This window comes from Dromiciops gliroides, chromosome 1 (genome assembly GCF_019393635.1).
Source record: "Dromiciops gliroides isolate mDroGli1 chromosome 1, mDroGli1.pri, whole genome shotgun sequence".
In the NCBI taxonomy this organism is placed as follows: domain Eukaryota; kingdom Metazoa; phylum Chordata; class Mammalia; order Microbiotheria; family Microbiotheriidae; genus Dromiciops; species Dromiciops gliroides.
In genome coordinates, this window is record NC_057861.1 from 60,887,639 (window position 1) to 60,915,594 (window position 27,956).

Sequence of the window (27,956 nt, forward strand, 5' to 3'; positions counted from 1 at the left end):
CCAGCCAGCCAGCCAGCTAGTGATTTGTATAGTCTCAGAGGATGGGGTTGTTAGGTAGGGCACTATGTGGTACGGTTGGGGCTGCTCTGAACAAGATAGGAATCGTTATAGTCAGAATGGCTAGTATTTTCTCCAGCACTGTTAGGCTTACAAATTACTGTGTGTATATGATCTAATTTGGTCCTCACAATTACCCTGTGTGGTAGGTTCTAAGGTGATATTATCTTCATTTTATGGATGAAGAAAGCAGTTCTCACAAAGGTTAGATGACTTGCTCAGAGGCCCACATCTAGTAACTGCCAGAGGCAAGAATGGAATCTGGGTTTTCCAAACTGCCGGTCCAATAATTTTCTTACTATACTGTGTGTTCTCCTTATTAGGATCTGGGGCAAGGTTGGGCTGAGGTCTGGGCTGGGTTTTTGATTAGGCTACAATTCAGGGATATGCTGAACTGAAGGGGTGATGACTGGGTTTATGGTTACATTCCCTTGTGAGGCTGGCATGTGATTCGGTCTTATTTCTATCTGAATCGAGGTGGTCTCTGGGCTGGGCTCAGGGCTACATTGAGTTGACAGTTGAGGTGGGTCCCAAGTCTGGCAGAACCTGAGTCCCTGTGGAGGGACACACTGCTTCTCTTCTTATCCTAAAGCCCTCACTGGGCAACTCCAGACAACATTACTGAGGTGACAGGTTTGGGTGACTGCTTCTTTCCTGGAGCATGTGAAAGACAGCAACTCTATGACGGAAGAGACAAGCTCCCAGGGGAAATAAATGGAAGGATGTGATCAAGGGCACATGCAGAAGGGCTGGCCCTGGAAAGGAGAAGGGCTTCCTCTTCAAACAAGGGATCAGATGATATAGCCAGGTGATGCAGAGGGGCTTTGAGGCACGGCATATGGGGGAAGAGGGAGCTCAGGACAGAAGACCTCTATTTTCTCAGCAATAAGACACTAAGTCATCTGCTGAGAGGGAGGCAAAGAAGTTTGGTATAAGAGATTTGAGTAGAGAAGCCAGGGAATATGATAGAGATTCTAGGGACCCAAAGCTCTGTTGTATGTCTGGCAGTGAAGTAGGTAACACATTCATGGTGGCTTTTCCCAGGAGGATTCAGCAACATGTGGGTGTAAGCAGAGACATTGGATGGTGCCAGTAACTAGGGGCAGTGTTTGCAAAGGCCCAAGAATAAGACAAGGGAAGGGGGGCAGCTTGGTGGCACAATGAATAGAGCACCAGCCCTGGATTCAGGAGGACCTGAGTTCAAATCCTGCCTCAGACACTTGACACTTACTAGCTATGTGACCCTAGGCAAGTTACTTAACCCTCATTGCCCCGAAAAACAAACAAACAAACAAATAAACAAACAAACAAACAAACAAATAAATAAATAAATAAAACAAGGGAAGAAGGAAGCCCATCTTTAGCCAACTCATCTTGGTAAAGAGGCAGCCTTGAGTCAGGAAGAGCCGAGTTCAGGTTCTGACTATGACACACACTGGTTCTGTGGTACTGAGTAAATTGCTTAACCTCTCAGTGCTCTTGGTAACTCTTGAGGACTTTAAATTGCTGAACTACCTTGGTAGAGAGAATTCCCTCACTGGAATTACCTCTGGGAATGAAATAGTAGGTCTAGCCAAAAAAAGAAAAAAAAAGAAAAAAGAAGAGAAAGAAAAGAAAGAAAAAACCAAAGTCAACTGAATTATAGGGATTAGGGGAGAAAGATGAGAGCCTGCTAGTCCTAGGAGGGGGAAGTACAGCTGACTTCAGGGTTCTGTGTTGATGGAGGGTGGCATCAATTTGTTCAGTGGTAAGATGCCAGCAAAGAAAGGGTTGTGAACAAGTATGTAGAATAAATCAGTAAATACATGGTGCCAGTTCCATATTTCAATCAGTCAGTAATGTAATTAAGTAACAAGCATTTATTAACTGCTTTATATTTGCCAGACATAATGTGAACTATAGATTCAGAGATAGAAATGAAATGAAATTACAAGTCTCTGCTTGTAAGGAATTTATATTCTAGCAAGGAAGAGTACACATGTAAATATATATATGTATATAAAATAGCTATGAAATAAGGTCATTTAAGAGCTGGAGGAAGTAGTAGGAGTAGGAGGTGGGGGAGGAAAGGTTTCATGTAGGAGGTGATGTTTGAGCTGACCTTTTATTTATTTATTTATTTTCTGGAGGGCAATGAGGGTTAAGTGACTTGCCCAGGGTCACACAGCTAGTAAATAACAAGTGTCTGAAGCCAGATTTGAAGTCAGGTTCTCCTGAATCCAGGGCCTTTTGCTTTATCCACTGTGCCACTTAGATGCCCTTTGAGCTGACCTTTGATGAAAAGTAGTTATTCTGAGAGATGGAGGTGAGGAGAGAATGCATTCCATGGTGGAGGACAGTCAGCCTTTGCAAAAGCATGGAAACATGAAACAGGATGTCATCTGCATTAGGAATAGCAGGCCAATTTGGCTGGACCATAGAGTGTATAAAGGGGAGAGGTGTATCTGGATTAGGAAAGGCTTTAAATGTTAAGCAGAGGAGTTTGTGTGTGATTGTTGAGCTGATAGGGAACCACAAGAGTTGACTGAGTAGGAGAGTGATAGGATCGGTCCTATGCTTTAGGAAGATCACTTTGGTAGATGTGTAGAGTATAATTTTGCTAGGCAAGACACTTGAGATGGGAAGGACAAGCTGAGGCTCTTTTAGTAGGCCAGGTGAGAGACAGGAAAAGCCTGAGCTAAGGTGACTATGGTGAGAATAGGGAGAAGGGGACAAAAGTGAGAGATCTTGTGGAGGTACAATTGGCTGAATGACTAGATCTAAAGGAGAGGGGATTCTTTGGTATCATCCTAGAGCAGGAGTTCTTAATCTGGGGTCTGTGAACTTTAAAAAAAGTAGTTTGCTCTTATTTTGTATACAGAATACAGCAATAGTGTTAAGATGATCTGCTGGGAAGTATGTGGTTATTTTCAGCAAGGCAGTGATCCAATATAACCCTGAAGGACTTATGAAAATGGCAACCCATCTATAGAGAAAGAACTGACAGTATCTGAAAGCAGATAGAAACACATTTTTAAAAATTTTTTTCTTTTTTCCTCTTTGACAATTCCTCAATCTGAAGTGTTGGGGTTTTTTTGACTGTTTTCTCTCACAACCTAGCTAATGTGGGAATGTTTTCCATGACTACTCATGTATTACTTCTTTTGAAATGCTTGAGTTCTAGTGGGTGGGGGGTGGGAATAGAGGAAGAAGAGAAGTTGGAACATAAAGTTTTTTTTTTTTTTTTAGTGAGGCAATGGGGGTTAAGTGACTTGCCCAGGGTCACACAGCTAGCAAGTGTTAAGTGTCTGAGGCCGGATCCGAACTCAGGTACTCCTGAATCCAGGGCCGGTGCTTTACCACTGTGCCATCTAGCTGCCCCTGGAACATAAAGTTTTAAAAAATTGATGTTAAAATTTGTTTTTACATATATTTTGGAAAATAAAATTCTATTCAAAAAAGGAAAAAAATGTAGTTTGATAACTGCATTTCAGTATAATTGGTTTCCTTTGTAATTCTCTGATGTGTCTGCCAGGAAAGATATACGAAATATAAATACAGACCTAAGTAATTAGAAAAATTGCTAATATTATGATAAATACTTATAGCTCATGTTCTGCATCATGAAACACTTTTTATATATTATCTCATTGAACATTTATATTGAACAAATATATTTGTATTTTCTTTTATTCATTTGAATACATTATTCTGGGGAGGGGTCCATAGGCTTCACTACATTGCCAAAGGGGTCTGATGCAGAAGGTTAAGAACCCCTACCCTGAAGGGAGGTTTCTGGTGGAGTGTCTCAGGGGATCTTCCCTTAGGCCTGTCCTGTTTAACATTTTTGTCAGTGACTGGGACTCGATCATCCGCTCTTCGAATGGCACAATGCTGAGAGGCATCACTATAACATGATGGGTGACAGAGTCAGTATTTTGAAAAGATCTCCCAGGCTAGAATGATGGGCTGACTCTAATGAAATGAAATTTAACAGGGAAACTTCAGAAAGACGGGATGGGGGAAGTGTGCCTGGAACAGCAGTCATATTCAAAAAGCATCTGGGGTTTTAGTGGGCTGCAAGGTCAGGGAGTCCAGGGTGTGGTGTGGCTGCCCACAATAGGTCACTGTCTTAGGTGTTAGTAGGGGAGTGGTGTCTAGAACTGGGGAAATGATCTCCCCATTGTACTCTGCAGTAGATAGATACATACTGCACAGTTGTGTCTTGTTCTAGTCATTCATTTTCTGAAGGTCATTGGCAAATGGGATACATCCCAAGGAGGGCAACCAGAATGGTTAGAGGACTGAAGACTGGGCCATCCAAAGATTGTTTTTAAACACACAAGGGGATGTTTAACTTGGGGTGGGAGACACAGATGGACATGATAGTTGTCTCCAAGTATTTGAAAAGAGTTTAGATTTGTTCTTAGCTCCAGAGGAGCAGAGCTCAAAACAATGGGAGGAAATGGCAATGAGATAGACTCCTTCCTTCCTTGATGTAAGAAACAACTTCCTACTCATTAGAGCTGTCCAAAAGTGGAATGGGTGTCCTCAGGAGATCATGAGCTCTCCATCACTGGAGCTCTTCAGGTAGATGTCTAAGACGTCATAGAGGGATTTTTTTTTTTTTGAAGATTAAGAAAAATGACCCAGAGCTGCCAGTCACTGGCTTGTGGAACTCCCAGTGAAGAAATGCCCTCTACCGATGCAGATCAACAATGACTCTGCAACTTTGCAGCTTGACAGGTTCTTGTTGTTGTTGAAGCATGAGGCAATGTTACATGGTGGATTGAGAACTAGTCTTGGATTTAGGAAGATCTGAGTCAAAATCCTTCCTGTATAAGGATGTGCAAATCATTTAATCTATAGATAACTTCCTGAGGACTTGCCTCCTGAGGCATGGGTGGATTCAGTTCCCAACCCTGAGCTCCCCCAGGCTGATGACATTGAAGATGCTTCTTGTATTCAGGGATGGCTTGGACCAGATGACCTTTGAAGTTCCATCTAACTCTGAGAGCCTGAGAAACTGACTCCAGTAATCCCTCTTCTGAGTCCCTTGGCCACTCAAAACAGTCATCACATCTTGCTAGATCTTTCTTCTCCAGGCCAAGCATTCTTAGTCCCTGCATCTGGTCCCAGTTGTCCTTTCTTAGATGCTCTCCAACTTGCCAATGTCACTCTTAAAATGTGGTGTCCCCTCCTGTGATCCTCAAGGCATAGCTAAGACCTCGGGTAGTGGCAACAGAAGTGACCAATGTTAGAAACAGGAAGCTGCCTGCCTTGGGTTCCCCAGGTGCCTGTGGCTTCATTACTGTGATGATGTTGTTCTGCTGATCAGTTTCCTTAAAGCACCCTTCATGTCCCTATTTCTCAGGCTGTAGATGAAGGGATTCAGCATGGGTATGACCACTGCACACATCACAGCAGCTGCCTTGTCCTTCTCTGGAGAGGCGGGTTCTGAGGGCTGCAGGTACACGGCAAAAATGGTTCCATAAAAGAGTAAGACCACAGTGAGATGAGAGCCACAGGTGGAAAAGGCTTTCCGTTTTCCCTCGGCAGAGGGAACCTTCAGAACTGCACAGAAGATGCAGATATAGGAGAGCAGAATGCACACCAGGGGACTTATGCCCATGAAGATGCCAAAGACTAAAACCACCAGCTTGTTGACATGGGTGTCAGAGCAGGAGAGTTTCAGCAAGGGCATGAGGTCACAGAAGAAGTGGGGAATTGTGTTGTCTGCACAAAAGGTTAACTTCGCCATCAGGGAGGTGTGCACCACCGACTGGAGGTTGGTGATACCCCAGGGTCCTCCTACAAGCAGGACACAGAGCCGAGGGCTCATGATGGTTGCATAGCGCAGTGGGTGACAGATGGCCACGAAACGGTCATAGGCCATCATGGCCAGCAGAAAACTATCCATGGTTCCAAACAAATGAAAAGAATACATTTGGATGAGACAGCCAGCATAGGAGATGGCCTTGTTATGTGTCAGGATATTTGTCAACATCTTAGGCATTGTGGTGGATGTCTGACAGAGATCCACAAAGGACAGGTTGGAGAGGAAGAAGTACATGGGGGTGTGGAGGTGGGAGTCAGAACAAATGGCCAGAATGATGAGCACATTCCCAACTATGGTGACCATGTACATGCTCAAGAAGAGCCCAAAGAGGAGAAGTTGTTGGTCTGGTCTCTCTGAAAGTCCTAGAAGGAGGAATTCTGACACACTTGTGTGGTTTTCTTGTCCCATGTAGCTGATGTGTCTGTCAAGAAGGAGGTACAAAATGGAGATATGGGTCCCCCTAAGGAATCTGCAACTTTGCTAATAACAAAATGGTTATAATCACTCATGTTTCTATATTGCAAAACACGCTCAATTCAACACATTTATTAAGCAGCTACTATTTGTTCCCGCTGTGCAATCCTTCCGCAAAGATAAATATGACAAGAGCAATGTGCGGTCTAATCTAATAGAGGAGAAATAAATAAATATTGTGCAAAATAGCATGGAAATCCAGTGAGAAGGGCTTTCCATCTCCTTCTCAGCATGAAATAACTTTCACACATTGTAATGGGAACAAAATTGAGTTTATGCTGAATTCTTTTCCAAGGAATTGGGAAGAGTTCTAATGATTTCATGCTTAGTTTTACAGATCCTCATATCCTGCTGTGGATTTGGAAGAGGAAACTGGAATCTTGGAATACTCTCAGAATTGAGTAATTTAAACCAGATTGACATTGAGTTTGAGAGATTAATTAACCATGATAATTATCCATAACATAGCAGACCTGCCAATGGTGACATTAAAACTGATCAATACCCTGTGCTGACTTTTGAATGTAAAACCACAAAGAATCTCAAAATTGGGAGATATATACATGTAGTCTTTTTTTCCATGTAGATAATTTTGGAGGTGTATTCAACTGGACTATTGTTGAACTAATTTCACTGTTTTATTTATTTGGGAGATGATTTTATGTTAATGCTATGTTTATATATTTCCATCATTCTAATTTTGAAAAGGACTAATTTTGAATTTTGAATTGATCTTTATGAATTTATACATCTGGATATTAGCTTGTTTTTACAGATTATTTAAACATATTTGAATCCTATCCCTTCCTTCCCATGAGGTGGGAATATGATACTTTGGCAATTTTTATGCAATTTATCAAAATTCAAAAATGATAATTAATTAAAGATTTTGTTCGATAGTGTGAGAAGGCAGTGCCAGTTGAAGAATTCAAGGAGACAGTGAAGTTCACAAGACCTGAGAATATTTGGAATGTTATTAATATGGTAAATTAGCTTCCTATACTGTATTTAAATAATGAATTTGGGGATTTTCCCCCATGGAAATGTGAGCCTCTCTGAGTAAACCCTAATGCTTGTCATATATTATGCAACAGTTATAAACAAATCCCAAAACCTGTTGGTATTAATGTTAATTGCAAGACCATTGCATCTTTCTTTTATTGTAAACATTGGAACTTATTATTGGGTGAGGTGGAATCTCTTGGGGCTATCAATAGATTTACATTTTGTCCATGATCTCACTTTGATCCTGATAAAAAGCATTTGTTGACAAATCAAGCTATTTACTATGCAAAGGGAAAATGTCAGTGGCTGCCAACTGGTTCTTGCTAAATAGAATCTCCATGAACCAGGATCTGGTGGATGAAGACTGTGAGGAAGGTCAAGGGGACCATCTTGCAAACACAATGACGGATTCTCCCAGTCTGTTAGAAATGGAAGGTTTACTACCTGTCGGTCAATAAAGTTGGCTATCATAGCCCTTGGACAGGGTGAAGTTAGGAGAAGGAGAAGTACAGGGCCTGTGAATCCACTGGTAGAGGGACCACTCTCTACCAAATGTGGTGAATAAAACCAGGTCATCTGCATTTGGTGGGGGGCAGAGAGGGAGAAGGATATGAAACATTTATACAGCACCTACTATGTGCTAGACACATAGTAGTTAAGCACTTTTTATAAAAATTATCTCATTTGATAATATATTTTTTGAGTCCTCTCTCTAGCTACTGAGCCACAATGCATAAATCAGTTGCTCCAAATAGATGTCTTACTTTTACCCAGGATCAGAGTTGAGGGACTCTTGTCTCTACATACCTAAACAAGGTTCATCTGTGTCTTTTAGACCCAAGAACGGATAGAACATTTTAACATACAACAATTTATGATTTGCCCCTCTTAAGGATGATAAGTTCAACGATATGTATCTCTGATGCTGTAAATGATAGCAATACAGGGATAGAATTGCTTTCCTCTATCCATCTCAGGGGTGGTCCTTGCCATTGTTACTTGCCTAAAGGAATGAGCTCCTTCTGTAGCCCACACCTTTGTCTGTTCCCCTCCCAAAGCATCGACTGCCTCCTTTTATTCTGCCTCATTTTTTTTTTTCAGGGCAATGAGGGTTAAGTGACTTGCCCAGGGTCACACAGCTAGTAAGTGTCTAGTGTCTGAGGCTGGATTTGAACTCAGGTCCTCCTGAATCCAGGGCCAGCTCTTTATCCACTGCGCCACCTAGCTGCCCGACTGCCTCCTTTTAGTGACTTTTGAGGGGAAGCTTGCAGATCAAGTTTATTGGGTTACCTAAGTGTTATTCCTGTAAGAGTATTGACATGGAACCTGGATAGGTGGAAACCACCCTTGTGGTTTCACGGAGACTCCATCACTGTTACTAAAAAAATTCCTTAATATTCCCAGATTTGAATTGCTGCTTACATTAGATAATGATATGCATTTTACATTAATAATAATATAGCACTTCAGGGTTTGCAAAATTTTTGACAAACAATATCAACAGATGATCTGCAGATCCCATCCACAACTGATGTAGAATACCAACAATCCTTGTCACAAAAATGTGCTCAGCCAAAGTTGGCAGGAAACTGGCCCTGAGTGGCCTAATGTTTCCCCTGTAGCTCTCATGCACATTAGGAACACCTTGAATAGAAAGCATAGCCTGACTTTACAGAAGGTTCTCACAGCATATCCTTGGTAAATGCTAGGCAGGCTTCCAGTCTCTCCATACCAAAGAGACCTCCAATAATTGATGGGATTCTTCTGTATCACTGTAAATGCTAATGGAATCTGGTAGGTCTATTTACCAACAACTATAAGAAGTCCTGCCCTGATTGCCTGATTCCCTCTGCCACAACTTCTGGCCAGGAGAATGAGTCTAAGTAAAGGCCTATCAGTAGGGAAATACCCTTCAACTCCCCCATACACACACACACACACACACACACACACACACACACACACACACACACACTGGAAGGGTCCATTCCAGGTCCTGTTGACCAGCAACACAGCACTGCCTGCTATCAGGAGCATCAGATATGGCCCCCTATATAGCCTCAGATCTGGACATTTCTGCCCCCTTCTCTGCCTTACAGTGCCTCTTTGGGACCAAGGAAAAAGAACACCAGAACTCTCCTCTCTTACCCCCTCACCCTCTGACTTGATTCAAGAATACACGTGTACAGGGAGGGGGAGCAGGGGACTTCTGTTAGCACTGACCACAACATTGCCACTCACCATGGTATTCTCAGTGATCTCCAGACTAGACCCAGATTGAGGAACTCTATATTTAGCTGTACGACATAAGACTCAACCCAAGTCAATTTGTTTTCTCTTTTTATCTTACTCTACTTATTTCATTATCTGAGCTATGGTCACTTCAAAGGGATGGATGGGTAGCATTTTCCTGAACTCGATCCAGGTGTATGTGTCAGTAGTGAATCTCATGTATTGTTGGGTGTGCTTACATACACCAGCCACTATGGTTAAGGCTTCCTATTGATTAAAATGCTACCAGACATCCAGCTCTCTCTGATGGCCAGTGACTCTTCTCATTTCATGAATGTAGGTTTTACATGTCCTGGTGACCCCTTGAGTCTTACAAAATGCATCTTTTCAGTGTCCCTGACATACTATTCTACAGTTGAATGTGTGGACTTTTTCTCCCAGATTCACTATGATAACCTGATTCTCTTAACAAACACACTCTGTTCCAGAGTGTAATGTCACTCATTTCCATTTCCTCCATGGCAGTCCATGACATGCTCGGTTCATCCTTCTTACATTGCTTTGCAGTATACTTTTGGAACATGATACATGATGCAGGTAAAATTGCTTGGGGAGGAATCACACCTTCACTGCACACATCTTTTCTATGGCCAAGCTCACCTTCCTTGAATCCAACTTTTCTTCATTCCTCCCCCCAATTCAACCTTTCCCTGTTAGGCTAGCTTAACACTGCTTTCCTACAATCCATTCCATATGGCCAAAGAGCAACTTGTTTGATTCTGTAGATAAAGAACACATCAGCATCTGTCCTGGGACTTCTCTGGTACCTGCACTGTGAGCTATATCTCTCCTCACTTATCCCTTCACACGGCCCTTCGTTCTTCCCCTATGACATCACACACAAAGCACCCCTAACTTCCACAAGCTCCTCGATTGCTGATAACACCAGTTGGGGTTAGTGAACATGAAAGGTTCAATCTCTCCAGCCCCCTTGTGAAGTGCTAATATCTCTTGTCAGCTCTGCAAGGACCCCAGACCAAAACATCACTGCCCTAACAGCACTTTGGTGACTCTCTTTTGCTTCACAAAGTGAAGTCTGGTCTCTGATTAAGGCTTCCTGCTGCATCTGGAATTATAGAAACTGTTTCTCCATGCTATCCAGGGCCTTCTGCCTCCTTTACATTGCTTGCCAACTGAAGACATGAGCTATTCCCTGGATTCTCTGACTTAAGCATCTTGTCTTAGGTCTGCAACCCCATGCAAGCATGAATTTCTATCTGTTATTCCTTTATTCTTTTTCCTTGTCACAGATATGGAGTTTCCACATTGGCAACATCATTTAGCTGTTCTCCCTAACTCCTACTTCAAGGATCCCATGTTCCATTCTCCATTTACTCCGGTGTTAGACATGAGCATGAGAAGAGGGCCTTGTACTTCCTTTTCTTCAGCATGAATCAGCATTCACTCTGGGCAAAATAATCAATCACATACAATTCTCAGAATCTGGACTTACTCTAGCCCATCCCACAAAAAACCACAACAGTTTGCCATACTCTGCTTCCAAGGCCAACCACAAAGAGAAACGGGTTGCTCTGTTCAATTTTCAAGGCTAACTATCTGGACACAAAACCAATTTGTTTTTCTTCGTGTATAAAAACCAACTGTAAGCTCAGTTTGGTGGGATTCCTTCATCTGTGATTCCTCCCATGATCATGTGTTTCTGAATAAAATTTCCTCTGACCTGAACCCGTAGTTTTTGCCACAACAGCAGAGTATGACAAAGTTTGTGCAAAGTATTCTAGGGAAATTTGAGGAGGGAGAGATCACTTTCAACTGGGCAGGGTCAGGAGTGGAGGCTGGGTTGGAAAATTGGAGAAGACTTCATGGAGGAGGTGTCACCTCAGAATTCATGGAGTCAGGTGACAGCAGAATGGGACCAGAAAGTATCTACAAGCTCAATTTGATTGGAGCATAGAGTACATGCAGGAGAATAGGGTGAAACAAGACTGAGAAGGTAAATTGGAGCCTGACTATGGAACCTTAAATGCTAGGCTGAATTTGTATTTTGTTCTATAAGCGGCAGGAAGCTAATGGAAGGTTTCGAGGGACATAGTTAATCCTCTATTTTAAGGAAGATTAATTTGGCAGTTGGTTGAGAGGCAAATTAGAGGAAGGAGAGAAGCCAAGCCAACTAGAATGCAAGGAAGTCATAAATGTCACAAATTTATTCTAGGGATCAGTGTCCCTTGAATGTGAAAATGTTGGGGATCTTAAATAATATTATTTATCTGTTGTTACTAGTTAGAGAACTTGTTCCTCTCCACCTTGTGGGTTAAGAAAAACCACCTAATGTTCTTTGGCAACCAGAGGTTTGATAATTAGCCCTTTGCTAGTATCGGGTGCCAACAGCCCCTAAAAATGACAGAAACCATCAGTTAAATAAACTAATCTTTATCTTAGGAAGAGAAAGGAATAAGCATTTATATAGTGCCTGCTCTTTGCCAGGAACTTTACAAATATCTTGTTTGATCCCCTCAAGAACCCTGTGGAGTAGATGTGGTTATTATCCTCATTTTGCCATTGAGAAAACGGAGGTAAACAGAGGTGAAGTGACTTGCCCAGGGTCACACAGCTAAGTAGTGTCTGAGGCAACACCAACTTTCCAGTCCTTCAGGTCTGCAACTTAGGACTCATCATAGATTCCTCACTATCTCTCACCCCCATTATCTGAGCTGTTGCCAAAGCCTGTCAATTTCACCCGTGCAGCATCTCTTGAATACACCCTCTTCTCTCCTCTCTCATTGCCACCCCTCTACTGTGGGTCCTCATCACCTCACACCTAGACTATTGTAATAGCTGCTGGTGGGTTTGACTGTGTCTCAAGTCTTTGTTCCAATTTAGCCTCTATTCAGCTACCAAAGTGGTTTTCGTAAGTGGAACTGATCGTGTCACCCCACTACTTAGTAAACTCTAATGACTTCCTATTGCCTCCAGCACCAAATACAAAACCCTCCGTTTGGCATTCATAACCCTTCAGAATATAGCCCCTCTTACCTTTGAAATCTTCTTACACTTCACTCCCTGTCACATACTCTTCAATCCAGTGACACTGGCCTCCTGGCTGTTCCCTGAATAAGACAATCCATCTCTCACCTCTGGGCATTTTTGTCTGTTCCCCATTTTTTTCTCTCCTCCACCCCAACTACTGACCCCCCCAGCTTCCTTTAAGTTCCAATTAGAATTCTATCTTTTACTGCAAGCCTTCCCCACCAATCTCTCTTAATTCTGGTGTGTTCCCTCTGTTAATTATTCTCCACTTATCCTGTTTATAGCTTGCTTTGCATATGTCTGTTTGTTTGTTGTCTCCCCAATTAGATTATAAGCTCCTCTTTTGTATCCCCACCACTTAGCACAGGGCTTGGCACATAGTAGGAGCTTAATAAATATTTACTGATTGATCAATTGAACTCATTCCTGATTCCAGTGATTGATTCACTGTACCACCTAGTTGCCAAATAATCAGACTGATTCTATCACAGACACCAGATGTCCTTTCAAAGAAAGAATGTAAAGGCAGATGTGCTCAACTCAAAAGCAATCTGGATTCTAGTCCCATACCTGCAATCCACTGGCTATGCAATCTTAAGTGTCACCTCTCTGAGGCTCTGATTCCTCGTCTTTAAAATGAGGCAGTTGTACTAGATGGTCTATAAGATCCCTTCCATATCTAGAACTCTGTTCTAGAGTTCAATGGTGTGATCAAGCAATGGTTTAAACCCTTAGTTTTATCTGATGATGCTTCTTCCCGCTCCAATATCCCATGGCAAGCTCTACACTGGTGATAGAGTATGACATGTTGCCTATTGATTACAACCCATTGGGCTCCCCCCAAAGGCAAGCTGTTTGATGCTGATGAAAGCTTGACCATCTACAGCTTAAACAAGAATGCATCAATACTCCAAGACTCTGAAGAGATTGGGGATCTCTTTGATGTAGTCATTCCTTCCAAAGATGCTGGTTGTAATCCATACTTGCCTGCTTGCCATAGGAAGTCCCCCTAATGTGCTAGGGACCTTCTTTGAGGTCTCCTGATACCCCAAAGATATCAATAGAACTTTGGGCTGTCCATTAGATATTTTTTACTCTCACCGTGTGACCAACTCATCTCTCCCCCTCCCCCCCCCCAGATCGCATATTTCTTTGAAGACATCCTTTAACCATCTTTTCCTGGGCAATCCTTTGTTTTTTATTTGTTACAAATTGTTCATAACCATCATATGCCTCTCCATTATTCTTTGGGAAATTCCCAACTTCAATTCTTTAGAGACTGGAGTGTTTTATGACTCAAGGTGCTATAACTTTACTGGAAAAGCACCAATATTTCTGCTCCCCTGGCCCCCTTTTCAGATAGTAGCTTGAGGTTGTTCAACTAACTTGGCAGTTTCCTAAAAGCAATCCAGCCCACTCTTTTTCTGTTAAATTCTTGACCTAGTTCATTTTCCATTTGCAGTGTCTGTCCTTCAGGGATGGGCTTAGTGGTATGCTGCTAAATGTTTAACTACTGGCTCTCCAGAAAAAAAAAGTATGCAGAACACACTGTTAAGATTAGGCTGCATTGTTAACATTTTCTCCAAAACCTTTTTAAGTCTAGACAGTCAATAAAACAATAAAGTCATGATTTATAGTGTTTGCCAATGTCCAAGGTATAAATGCTCACACTGAAATTTTAACAATCAGCTCTCTTGAGCTGGTATGAGCTAGCTTCAGCACACCCCTGGCATGAACTCTATAAGTTGTCCATATAACTGCATGTCATAGTCTGGACAATAGACATTCCTTATCCACTTAATTTTTTTTCTGTTTGAATAGTTAGGTGACACTCTGTGAAGTGGTTTCATGGTCAAAATCCAGGTAGAAGACAGAGGATCAGCTGAAGCAGAGTCAATGTTGAGCCACTACAAATGGATCAGGAAGATGGAAACAGGACTGAGCTGAGCAGGAAGATTTTCGAGGACAAACCAGGGTCAGAAGACACAGGAGAGGAGCAAACTCAGGACCATCCATTCAAAGATACCACTCTGAGTACAATGTGTGCTCTATTGAAGCAGCTTTTTAATGGTAAGCTGGCACATGATGGCATATTCCCTTCTGCTTCTTAAGGGGAAATCCCACCAAGAACTAGGTCTGTTAGACTCCAGAAATTCCATATCAGTGGCCTCTTAAGAGAGAACAAGGAGAGGGGTGATGTGGCCTCAGTAGATCAAGGAGGGCCGGCATTGATGGTAAGCTATAGAAAAACAACTCTGCCCTTCTCAATAGACCTCAAGCTGCATCTCAGCTCTTTGTTAACCTCTCCCCGTTGAACCATGACCCTGACCTTGCTTCACATTTTTGCATCTCAGTGTTTGGTGTTCACTTTGACTCTATCATTGGTCTTCATGATCCATGGACCTGGACTAATTTTATGTCCTTTGACTTTGAACATGAGGTGTCTCTATCCATTGCCCACCTTCCCAACAGTCCCATAACCACAACCACAACTGGGCTGGAGCTCATGGCCCCTGCAGATTTATGAGTTAACCTCTGCTTGCCCAAGTGATGGCTTCAAGGCAAGGCAGTGATCCTGATAGGGTGTGACAAACTCCATAGAGATTTCAGGGTGTGACAAGTTCCATAGTGATTGCAAGGTGTGACCTGCTCCAATGGGAGCTACAGGTTGTGACAGATATACAGGGTGTAACAAAATAAATAAAAATCTGTTTCCTTCTTTGGTTTTCTCCTTAACAAGTAGACAGGTATTATCCAACTACTGTGTACAGAATACTGTGGCAAATGTTGGAGGGAAGATGCAAAGTTCAGATAAGGTGCAGTCCTAGCTAAGAAGCTTACAGTAGTAAAGAGATAACCAACATAGATACAGTACATTATAATCTTCTAATTGTCAAATCTGATGGTCTTTTTTCATATCCTTCCCCATTCTTTCTTCCTAGATTCTCTCTCTTCCCTGAGCTTTTGTGACACCAATCCCTCTTGGTTTTCCTCTTGCTTCTCTAACTGTTTCTTTTCTCTTTCCTTTGCTGATTCATCATGTAGAGACCATGACCTTTGGCAGCAGGCATCCCCCCCACCCCCCCAGAGCTCAGTCCTAGAGGTACTCTACTCTTCAATCTCTACATTTTCTTTCTCTTGGTGACCTCACCAGCTCTCATGATCATCTCTATGTTTATGGCTCCCAGATCTATTTATTCCTTCCCCAGTTCTTTCCCTGAATTTTAATACTGTTGAGGGGGTCAGACAGTTTGCTCAGAGGATCAAATGAGATTATATTTGTAAAGCATTTGGCACAGTGCCTGGAACATCATGGGCTATGTGTCAACACAACTACATATGTGCCCAAAGAGATAAAGTATAAATTCTCTTCTTTCCATCTGTGATTTGGAAAATAGGTATCAGTTGTAAGGGAGAGAAGATTGTGATGGTGTATGCTCTTAAGACCAACTCTGAGGAAGAGTTGTTGTTTGTCCTTCATTCTCAAAGAGGACCATGACATGGGGATATGATGCCATGACTTGCAGTGAATTGGATTTGAGTGAGGGAGGGCTGTGCAGCCACCAACCTCACTCTTTCCTCTAGAGCCATCTGGGTTCAGTGGCAAGATATATATATTCCAAAGGTTTGTCATGCCGGGGTGGGAGTGGGGATAAGCTCCCACTCTCTATAAAATGCTCCAATAGCGTGCGTCTCAAATAGCCTCTGACAACCGAAGCTCAACTCCTGGACTTCTCATGGAGGAACTGTTTCCACTAACAGGAGAAGGGGCGAAGGTGAGTCACTGGCTCCTTAAAAAAAGTCGCTTCGGGCAGGTGGGGCTCGTTAGCCTTGGCAGGCAACCCGCCTAGGGGAAGGAAACCCTGATTTTAAACCTCCACTGCCTTGCGGCTATACCCATATATGGGAAAGGCTCCGGGAGTTAACCCCAAGGAAAAATCAGGAGTCGGAGTCCCTTAGGCAGTTGGATGTTGGACATCACATCCCTCTGGCAACTGCAGTGGCACTGGTGCCAAACTGTATTGGCTCTGCCTCTCCTTTGGATCCACCAATGTTGAGGAGAGGGAAAACCTGCTGCATGGGCAACAGCTTGTTTTCCATATTGATCTGCCCAGGCCAGCACCCTGGAGAGGACACTCCAGCTACTCCTCATGGGGTAGATACAACACGGGATGTGGCAGTTACTGGTTATAAGTCACTCAGGAGCTGCGGCTCCCGTATTGGACTGCACAGCCACATTGTGGCCTGTGGCTCTTCAAGGTGCTGATCCATGGTCGTCCACGACTGGTGGAGGCCTAATATATATATATATATATATATATATATATATATATATATATATATATATATATATATATATATCAGGACAACTAGAGATGGCCTTGAATGTTTAAGACAATTGAGGTTAAGTGACTTACCCAGGGTCACACAGCTAGTAAGTATCTGAGGTGAGGTTTGAACTCAGGTCCTCTCAACTTCAGGGCTAGTGCTCTACCCACTGTGCCCCCTAGCTGCCCCCTGGGGGATAATAGAAAACCAAGAAAAGAGGAGAGAAGAGGAACTGGTAGACAGGGACTCTTGGCCAGCCTACCCATTTGGGGGCAGATTACAAGGGGAAACTTTAAAACCAATCCATGGACAATAGAGGGGGAGTGGCATTGGAGTAGTGGTGAGTAAGGGAGGAGAAATAAATTAATTAAATTAAAACTACCTGTAAGTGGGAAGGATTTATTTTCCCTCTTAGTTTTGTGTGTATGTGTGTGTGTGTGTGTATATGTGTGCACGTAAGCAACTGGGGTTAAATGATTTGCCCAGGGTCACACAGGCAAGTGTCTGAGGCCAGATTTGGACTTAGGTCTTCCTGATTCCAGAGCCAGTGCTCTATTCACTACACTGCCTAGTTGCCCCATATTTTCATTCTCCGTTTTTTTTAAAGGACTACTTTATTTAGGTTTTTTGATTTTTGATTTTCATTTATAAATTCACTTATTTATTTATTTATCCACTTAGTATCTATCCATTTATTTATTTGCTTGTTTATTTATTTATTATTAAGGAAGAGCTTTGATATTGAAACCTGCAGACTTAGGTTCCAGTCCCAGCCTCAGCATTCCCCATCAATACCTGTGTGACTTTGGGCAAATGACTTCTCATCTCTGGGTCTTAGTTTTCATGTTTGTCAAATGGAGATAATACTCTCACTGCTTCCCTTATACAGTGGGGAAAGTGCTTTGTAAACCTCAGAGTACAATAATAATAGCTTTAAAGTTGGCAAAGCGCTTTACAGATATCATCCCATTTTACTGATGAAGAAACTGAGTCAGCGAAAGGTTAAGTGACTTGCCCAGATCACACAGCTTAAAGTCTGAGGTCATATTCACAGTTGGGTCTTCCGGAATGCAGGCCCAGTGTTTTATCTTCTGCACCATCTTACCTGCCTATAGCACATGACAATAACTTTGTGAGATATGATCATTTACTGAGTACTTATGGTAATTTATTAAGCATTTAAAGTTATTAGGGAGAGATCACTTTGGCAGAAAAACTCAATCTTTGGTTGCATTGGAAAGAGGAGAGAGAGAGCCTGGGCTGTTCTGTGATTGTCTTCTGCCCTTTTGGGGTCAGCGGCAAGGACAGGCATCTAGAAGGTAAAATTCAAACTCAGCAAAGCTGCTGTTGGATCTCCCCAGGTGGGCAGGAGGGCAGCCAGTTGTGGGAGAAGATGCAGCAACATCTCCACTCCCTTTCTAGGTTTAGATTTGCCGGCTTGAACGGACCTCCAGGGGATTTGAGATTTCTTCCCCAAAGCACCGTGGCTGGACTGCAGCCTTGGGGCCTCCTTGTGGCCAGGACCCGTGTCTAATTTCATCCTCGCCTCCCCAGCCCCTCTCAGAGTGTGTTGTATGTAGAAGGCCCATCAGAAATGTTTATTGAATTCTTCCAACTGGCCCAAATAACTAACTTTCCCATAGATGGAATTAACTGAATTAAAGACCATCATGCTCTTTTATGCTCCATTTTTTTAAATAAAAGAGGAACTTTTTATTAAAACAACACAGTAAAGCCCTTATTAATTACTCTTTTTTAAAATTCCACAATGAGAGTAATGCTTAAAGAAATAGAAATATCTAGCTATCTTTCTCCTTAATTTTTAATTATTCTCAATCTCTAGTTCTTCTAACGCTGGCTTCTCCCTTTCCCTGCCCACTTCCAGGTTAGAGTTGAGCACAAGTCCCCCCTCCCTTTTTTTTTGCGGGGCAAAGAGGGTTAAGTGACTTGCCCAGGGTCGTACAGCTAGTAAGTATCAAGTGTTTGAGGGTGGATTTGAACTCCGGTCCTCCTGAATCCAGGGCAGGTGCTTTATCCTCTGTACTACCTAACTGCCCCTTTTAAAAATTTTAATTAATTAATTAATTAATTTTTTGCAGGGCAATGAAGGTTAAGTGACTTGCCCAAGGTCACACAGCTAGTACGTGTCAAGTGTCTGAGGCAAGTGTTTGAAATCAGGTCCTCCTGAATCCAGGGCAAGTGTTTTATCCACTGTGCCACAAAGCTGCCCCTTTAAAAACTTTTTTCTTTTTTGAGCACAAGTTTTTATCTCCCTTTGAAATTTTACTTTGAGTTGAAAGCTAATTCAGGACATGTAAACTGCTCTAGCTCTGGCTCCTTAAGGCTTCAGGGCACCTTGACATGACATGTACACAAGTACAAAACAATATACCATCAAGTTCATTCGAGATGTGCTGAACAAAGTGCTACATGACAGCCAAGGTCAGCATCCAGGAGGCAGGGGAGGATTCCTGGAGGACGTGATATTCAACTCAGATTTAAATGATGGGGAGGAATTCAAGAGAGAAAGAGAGAGAGAGAGAGTTTCAGGTCGGAGGACATTCCAGGCAGAGAGAAACAGGGTGAGCAGAAAAGTAATGATTGGAAAACACAGTATGGAGGGGTTGCTATCTGAACCAGGGAGGGGGTGGCCACATTCATGAAATAATAATGATAATGATGAATAATAGCAATAACTAGAATTTATATAGTGCCTTAAAACTTGCAAAGCACTTTACTTATGTTATCTCATTTTTATCCTCAGAACAAACCTGGGGGGTAGGTGCTATAATTATCCCCATTTTACAGATGAAAAACTGAGATTGAAAGAGGTTGCTTGACTTGCCCAGAGGCAAGTAAGTGTCTGAGGGATGATTTGAATTTAGATTTTCCTGACTCCATGAAATATTAAAATAAATTGATGATAATTGATTGATTGATTGATTCTTCTTGGAGCTGTGAAAAGTGCAGTTCAGAAAGGTTAAATGACTTCCCTAAGGCCCCAGACCTAGAATGTAACAGAACCAACCCCCCAAACTAAGGTCTTTGGACTCGAAGTCCCATTTTTTTCTTTTTTCTTTTTCCCCTGACTACAGCCCTATGGTTCCACTACTTACACAAGAGGCACTTTGTTAAAACAACAGGATTATGTGCCAAGGTCTATCACTGACTGTGTAGGGGGTTGAGAAATTGGTAGTTAGTGGGTGGAGAGCCCTAAAGGTGGGTGAGTTTTATTTTGATTAGTATCTGTGAGCTATTATATTACAAGCAGGCAAATTTCAGTTCCATAGAAGAAAAACTTTCCTAATTACCTAATTCCTAAATACCTAATTTCTAATTACCATCTCAAAGTGGGATGCTGCTCTGCCTCTCTCTGGAGGTAGGAGAGTCGCCATTACTTCAGTTCTTTCAGTAGAAGCCAGAGAAACATTTGTGGAGGAGGATGTTACAGAGGGGCTTCTTGCCCACATATAGCATGGATTATGTTATCTCTGAGGTTCCTTCTTCTAACCGAGATGCTGTGACAAGAGGTGTGGAAGCCACAAATTTGCACAAATACGGAGATTCATAAAAGACGACTATTATGGGTACAGAGTAATTCCCAGTTTCTCTGACCGATTTCTCCTCTCTTTCTCTTCCCACCTGAGAATTCCCTCCTGGACCTGATCCTTCCTTCTTCCCTGGCTATTGGGCAATGACCTGGGCTTTTTCATGGGTGATTCTTGAACCCCACCCCCTGTCCAGGTTAACTTCCAGGAGGACCTGCTCCTGTGTGTGGATGGGCTCTTCAAGCTCAGTGCCATCACCAGCCTGTTGGTCATTGTGGCCTCAGAGGATGTGGTTCATGTATTGAGACCAACCCCAGGTGTAATTGGGGTTTCTCCATCAACAGCAATGACAATAACGTACTTGAAGATGCTTTCGGTGAGGCAACAGAACATGGCATTCATTACTCAATTACAAAAAAACAGTTTTTTAATCCACCTCACTAATAACCCACAGAACATTAAATATAAATGAGTCATAGCAGGTAGAACCATTTCTATCTGAACTTCATAAAAAAGACAGGAAGAGGGGGAGCTAGGTGGCCTAGTGGATAGAACACCAGCCCTGGAGTCAGGGGGACCTGAGTTTGAATTTGACCTCAGATACTTATTAGCTGTGTGACCCTGGTCAAGTCACTTAACCCTGATTGTTCCCCCCAAAATGAGAACAAAATAAATAATATCGGTGTTCCCAGCTGACCTTTATGTAAAGGTCTAATATTAGTTTCCCACACGATCTCATTTGAGCCCCTGTGGGATTGACACTGCTGGGGGTTATCATCTCCATTTTTTGGATGATAAAAGGAAATCTCACAGAGTTTAAGTGACTAACTTCCCCTCTTTCTCCCAGCCCCCTGTCTCCTCAGATCTGCTTCCTGCCTTCCCTGGCTTTCTTCAAGGCCCAGCTAAAATCCCAACTTTGATAGGAATCCTTTTCCCATCTCCTTTTTAATGCCAGTGCCTTCACACTGTTGATTATCTCCTATTTACCTGGTCTATAGCTTGTTTGTGCATGGCTGCATGGTGTCTTTCCCATTAGACTGTGACCTGTTTGAGATCAGGGACTGTCTTTTGCCTTTCTTTTTGTTACCAGTGCTTAGCACAGTTCCTGGCACACATTTGGTGCTTAATAAATGCTTATTGACTGACTTGCCCAAAGTCTCAGAGATGGAATTTAAGTAAAGGTCTTCCTTACTTCAAGCCATCACTATCTCCACTGTACTATGTTACTTCCTGACCGGAGCTGAATGCAGATTTGGCTGGTACCAGGCTGGTGTGTTGGGTTGAACTCTAGAGGTTAGGCTCAGGTTTAGGCTTAGGGTTACACTGATGTTAAGGGCTAATGTCTGAACTTATCTCAAGGCTACATAGATTTGGTAGGGAGAGGCAGAGCTGAGATCTAAATTAGAATGATCCCTAGGTTACCTTGAACTGAGGAACTGGTGTCTTGGATAGGATCTGGTAGAATCTTCTTGAGTCCCGGTGGAGGAACAAACTACTTCCCTTCTCCTCCCAAAGCTCTCAATGGCCTACCCCTGCTCACCCAGTCAGGGTCACTGAAGGGACAGACTTACCTGACCACCCTTCTTTACTGGAGGATGTGGAAGACAGCAACCCAAGAAGGTAGGGAGCCAACCTTGGGTAGGGATCCCCCAGTCTAGACTGATGTCTCTGGGAGGCACAAATGAGTTCCCTCCTGACTTAGAACAGCTGAGATGAGGGGCTTGGGGCTGAGGGGAGGTCACAGAGGGGATAATTAGTTTCTAAGTTCTTGTGGGCCCAATCCCTATGGCTCCTTGTTAAGGATGTCCCTGGTGATTAAGTTTCTACTGTGGTCTTTAGGGATTTTCTTTCTTGGGGATTTCCCACGCTTACTACGTGAGCCCTGAAACCTTTCTATGTTGTGTTTCTTCCTCCCCTCTTCCCCTCATCTGCCCCTGAGCCCAGTGTATATTCAGAAGTGAGAAAGCTAAGTGGTTAGGGCTATAGATTGGGTATCTGGAAGCTTGAGTCCTTGATTTCTGTGGTGGAGTAGAAAAGGTCCTCTACAAGAGTGCAAGAAAACCTGATTTCTAATCTACTTTATGCTCCTAACAAGCTGTGTGACCTTCATTGGGCAACTCACTTCATCTCACCAAGTCTTAGTTTCACCCACTCTAAAATTATTGGGGGGGGCCCTTCAAGTCCTTGTTAATCTTTGAGTCCTTTTTGAAGTCTTAGATGTCTATAGATATCTGAAGGGCTCTCCTGCTGAAGAGGGCCATCTAAGCCCTTTTGTTGAGCCAGGAGCAATAGATAGAAGGTATGGATAAAAAGAAGCTTCCTAAGTCAAAGCCTTTTAAAAGCAGAATAGTCTGCCTCAGAAAGTAGTAGGTTCATCATTATTGGAATCTTGCAAGGAAAGGCTGAATGTCACTTTTTAGGGATGTTTGTGGAAGGGCTCGTGGTGTGGATAGGAGTTGACTTCGATGCTCTTTTAAAATTATTTTATTTTATTTTTAATTTATGAAATAAAGCAAGCATTTCCATAATAGTAGATTTCTTTTTTTTTAAAGAGGATTGCACATGAAACTGCAAATCTGTTATGTACAACTTGCTATTCCTTTTAAATAAATAATAAAGCTATCATGTAACTTTCATTTTTTCTTTTTTTTCTTTCCCCTGCCCCAGAGATGGCTACCATTAGACACACATATGTATTATATGTTACATATATATGTAAAATTATTCTATAATACTTCTATCTATAAATTTTGTCTCTGGATGCAGATAGGTGGGCCTATCATAGGTCCTTTGTAGTTAATTTATGTATTTATAATAGTCAAAATGACTTAGTTGCTCAAAGACCTTCTTAAAACAATATTGCTGGGGGGCAGCCTGGTGGCACAGTGGATAGAGCACTGGCCCTGGAGTCAGGAGGACCTGAGTTCAAATCTGGCCTCAAACACTTGACACTTTCTAGCTGTGTGACCCTGGGCAAGTCACTTAACCCTCATTGCCCTGCAAAAAAAGCAAAAAAAAAAAAACCCAAACAAACAAACAAAACAAATATTGCTGTTACTGTATACAATGTTCTCTTGGTTCTGCTCATTTTGCTCTTCATTATTTTGTGCAAGTCTATCCATGTTTTTCTAAGATTCTCAGGCTCATTATTTCTTATAGCACACTAGTATTCTACCACAATTATATGCTACGGCTTGTTCAGCCATTTCCCACTTGACGGGCATCCCTACAATTTCCAGTTCTTTGTCACCACAAGGAAATGCTCTTTGAGATCCTTCCAACTTGCGGTTTCTGTTATGATTATAACTCTATGACAAAGTCTGGAGTCCAGCTATTATCCAAGATCCTGCCTCCCTTTCTTAGCCAAACTCCCAGGAAAAAGCCATCTACACTCACTGCCTTCATTTCCTCTGCTCTCATTCACTGGTCAGTCCTTTGCATTTTGGCTTCTCATCTCATCACTCAACTGAAACTCCTCTCTCCATTGTTATCAATGATTTCTTTTCTTTTTTTAATTGTAAACTCAACAAACGCCAAATGAAATAAGCATTTCCATATACGAAGTAGAAGAGAGAAAGAAAGTTATGCACAAAACTGCAAATTTTGTTCAAGTTTAGCTTGCTTTCCTTTTAAAATATATAATAACTTTAAAATGTAACTTTCAATTGTCTTTGTTTCCCACTGGTTTTCAGTCCACAAATTTAAAAATATTTCATTTTCCTTCCTTCCTTCCTTCTTTCCTTCCCTCCCTCCTTCCTTCCTTCTTCCCTCCTTCCCTTCTTTTCTTTTTTCTTTCTATCCATCCTTCCTTCTCAATTTATCATTAGCCAGCTTTCTTCCCCCACCCAACTGTAAAAAAAAGATAAAAGCAAATCAAACCAAGTCAAGCAAAATAAATTCCCACATTGATTAAGTCATTAAAAATGTCTCACTTTGTACCTTGACTCTTTGTGAGGAGATGAGGAGCATGCTTTTTCTGTTCCATAGGGATCTGGGAAGTCTCCCTAGGAGGGGGGTGGCAGTTCACATCACCTTCAGAGAGTTCTTATAAGGAAAGTGCTAAATAAGTATGAGTTGTTTTTATTGTTGATTATGGATATCATACATTATGTACTATATTCATCATACATAATAGATGTTATATATTATATATTGATTATAGATGATGTAACGATTGGAATGATGCCACCTGCTGGAGACTTACTGTAGAAGAGTTCCGCCCATGAAGCGAAGGTCTTTGAGGGCAAGAACATGAGTCTTTTCTTTGGCATCAGGAAGTGACGCTGGCGAATGGGAGGAAGAAGGAAGAGACTGGTGCTTGGTCTTGCTCTCTTTCCTGGGGACTCTGGAGGAGAAGGGAGCTAGAAATGTGCTCTCCCTTTAAGAGATAGGAATCTAGGCCTTTCTTTCTCTCCCAAATTCTTATTCTCTTTAATAAATGCTTAAAAGTCTAACTCTTGCTAAAGCTTATAATTTATTGGTGACCACTGAAACGGTACGTTTCCTTGATGAAACAATGATTATAGAATGATAGAAGAATTCTTTCCTTTAAATCTAGACCTGGAGTCTAGAGTACAAACACAACTGTCAAAACAACTGAATGAACATTTTCCAATTATGTACATTTCATTGTCTGCATAATGTCAGCATCATGATATTTGAAAACTTTGGATGATTGGATTTTTCTTTGGTATATAAAATGTTGTGTAATAATGTATAGAGGTAATTTAAAATCCCTCATTGGGATTAACAGAGGTGCAATAGAAATTTGGGATACCTGGGTTCTTATATTAGACCTGGTACAGTATAACAGTGTAATTACATGGTTATAATTTCTTAATGGTATAATGTTACAGTGTAGCAATGTAATTTTGAGCAACTCTATTCCCTTCTTGCTCCTACTCCCTATGGGCCACCGAGACCCCAGCCTACTTGGGAGCAACAAGAAGGCTCACAGTGCTTGGATGAGCTGGGACCTACCTTCTCTAATCTTTCCAGTGAGATGGAGGGACACTGGGCTGTACTAGCCATCTGCCCTAGTTAATGTGTCCTGATGTGTTCTTATTCTCTGCCCTTCTTCCATTTCCTCTGGACCCCTGGCCCTTGCCGACTGCCTTATAGCTGTGCCCTTAGGACTCTGGGGACATCAATCTACACTACAATCAAACTTGCTTTTATGTGTTTTCTTCCTCACTTCCTCACTGTTTCTATGCCCCTTCTATTAGAGTGTGAACTCCTAGAGAGAGAGCAGGGACTATTGCATTTTCTGCTAGTATGCCCAGTGCTCATGAGGCACAGTTCCTGGTACATAGTAAGTGCTTAATAAATGCTTTTCTATTCATTCATTCATTCTCTGAGCCTTAATTTCCCTGCCTATGAAAGAAAGTGTTTAGATGAGCTCATTTCTAAGGTTTTTTTCCGGTTCTTAATATTCTACATTTAATGTTCTAAGGTCCTTTCTAGCCTGACTGTTTACGATCTTTTTCCCTCAGATCCTTCACAGTTCTGACCATTCTATGCTCTAAGGTCCATTCTGTATTTTATGTTCTAAGGTCTTGTTGCATTCTGATATTCTGTGCTGTAAGATCTGTGGAAATTTATTTTGATTTGAGGACCCTACCTTTAGGCTGAGATTAGAAAGCCTTAGGCCCTCAGGGTCTCTTCCCCTCCTCCTTAGCTTCAGCTGAGCCAAAGAGCCCTGTGCGCTGTACAAGATGCCAGGTCAGACAGCTGGGCACAAAAAGCCCCCAGCTCCCTCCAACCTGAGCAGAGCTATCTGAAAGATCCCGGATAGCCTGCGCTGAGGCGCGAGCTGCCCGAGCACCGCCCCCCGCCCCCACCAGCCGCAGCCCTGGCTAGCGGACTAGCTTGGTCTGTGGGGGCACAGGAAGCCCTGAGATTTGAGTGGAGAGAAGAAAAGGTATATATAGACCTGGGAGTTAGACAGCAAGCGGGGCGGACAAGGAGGTGGGGGAGGGGTTCAGCGGAGAAGGACCGGGCGAGAGAGACTGAGAAGAGGTTCGGACAAGGAGACTAGGGACGAGCTGAATAGTAATGCAGGACTAGGAGCAAGGAGGAAGACCGGACAAGATTAGAGGGGTGGCAAAGGCAGCAAAGGGCAGACTGATGGAGCAGACAGACAGAAGGTCGGTGAGAGAGAAACACGGGGGTTCAGCGGTGGCAGTAAGGAGGAGAGAAAAGTTAGAAGCAGGGGGATTTACAAAGTGAAAGGGTACTGGCAGAGTTAGAAGAAAGTAGCTGAGCAGCGAAAGTGTAACATGCCCTGAGGCCGGAGGCAGATAAGGCCCTTATTGTATTCAAAAAGTTCGAAGTGCAGCAGGTGGGAAAGAGATGCAGTGGAAAGAGACCGCAGGAAAGCAGTAAGGTTGTAAGTTTTATTTCCCTGTATTCTTAATTTTAAATAGTATCTCATAAACTCTGCTTTGATTATTTAGTTAAGAGCCTTCTTAATCTTTAGTTTATCAATTTGGGAGTGAAGCAGTGTGGTGGAACTTTATAAACGGCCCACATTCAATTAACGAAGTCAGATAGCCAGTTAGTCAACAGTCCCAGATTAAGTACCCCAGTCAGCATTAGCCCCTGAAATTAAGCTAGTCAATTCAAAATATTTCTACAGATCCCTTCGGTCTCTAAAACTGGAATTATAGAATTCTTCTACCCAGGAGTTCTACCCTTCCCACCCTTTAACAGCAACTCTGTTGGAGCTGTGCTTGACCTGAGGCATCTGAGGGTTTTTGCAGACTTAACATCTCCACTGGAACCACTATGAGTCACTGCTTGTCCAAGAGATCACTTTCACTTCCCTGGAGGAGACTCAAGTACACGGAGCATTTGGAGGGACATGATGTGGGCAGGAAAATGAAGATTGTATCTCTGCAAAGGAAACATGTCTAGAATCCCCATTTTAACTGTCTGGAAAAAGAAAAAAAAACATTTTCTAGCATCGGTGGCTACTGCATTTTTCTGCCAGGGCATGGGGAAGTGGGGAGAACTCCTGGTGTGACTCTGGGATAGGATCTTTAGACACAGTCTGACCTCGTTTAGAAGCTACAACTTCAAGGTTCAGTTTGCTTCTTGACCATTGGCTTCTACTGTTCTAGAAAAAAAGGCTAATCATTTGTAGCTGCTGCATAAGCTAAAATCCTTCCTCCAAAAACAATGACTATGGTTTGGGAATTAACTCTTCTTCTTGGTATTTTCAAAGATTTCTTTTCCATCTGAGACTATGGTTTCAAAAAAGGGATGATTCATAGACCAATTAACATTGGTGCATGAAGTGCCCTGGGAATCTATCCTATTCAAAATAGGGTCATTCTATTTGGAGCTAGAATAGACTTTAGAGCTCATTTCACTGATCCCAGGAGAATCATTTGGTCTCTGTATTTATTTTTGTGGGGCAATGAGGGCCAAGTGACTTACCCAGG

At 42.4% G+C, this 27,956-nt stretch overlaps 1 protein-coding gene and 1 long non-coding RNA gene across 3 annotated transcripts in view; one reads left to right on the top strand and one right to left on the bottom strand.

The window, feature by feature from the left end:
- LOC122728120 overlaps positions 1-24,733 on the top strand; it is a 48,935-nt gene extending 24,202 nt beyond the window's left edge. For both annotated transcript variants that reach the window (XR_006353237.1, XR_006353238.1), the window contains exons 2-4: positions 7,250-7,333; positions 14,456-14,704; positions 24,674-24,733. This is a non-coding gene — a long non-coding RNA (uncharacterized LOC122728120). The remainder of the gene's footprint in view (positions 1-7,249; positions 7,334-14,455; positions 14,705-24,673) is intronic.
- LOC122728107 (olfactory receptor 1I1) lies at positions 5,345-6,286 on the bottom strand. Its single transcript, XM_043966279.1, has one exon. The coding sequence runs from the start codon at positions 6,281-6,283 to the stop codon at positions 5,345-5,347; it is 939 nt and encodes a 312-aa protein (XP_043822214.1). The 5' UTR covers positions 6,284-6,286.
- Positions 24,734-27,956: the final 3,223 nt, after the last annotated feature.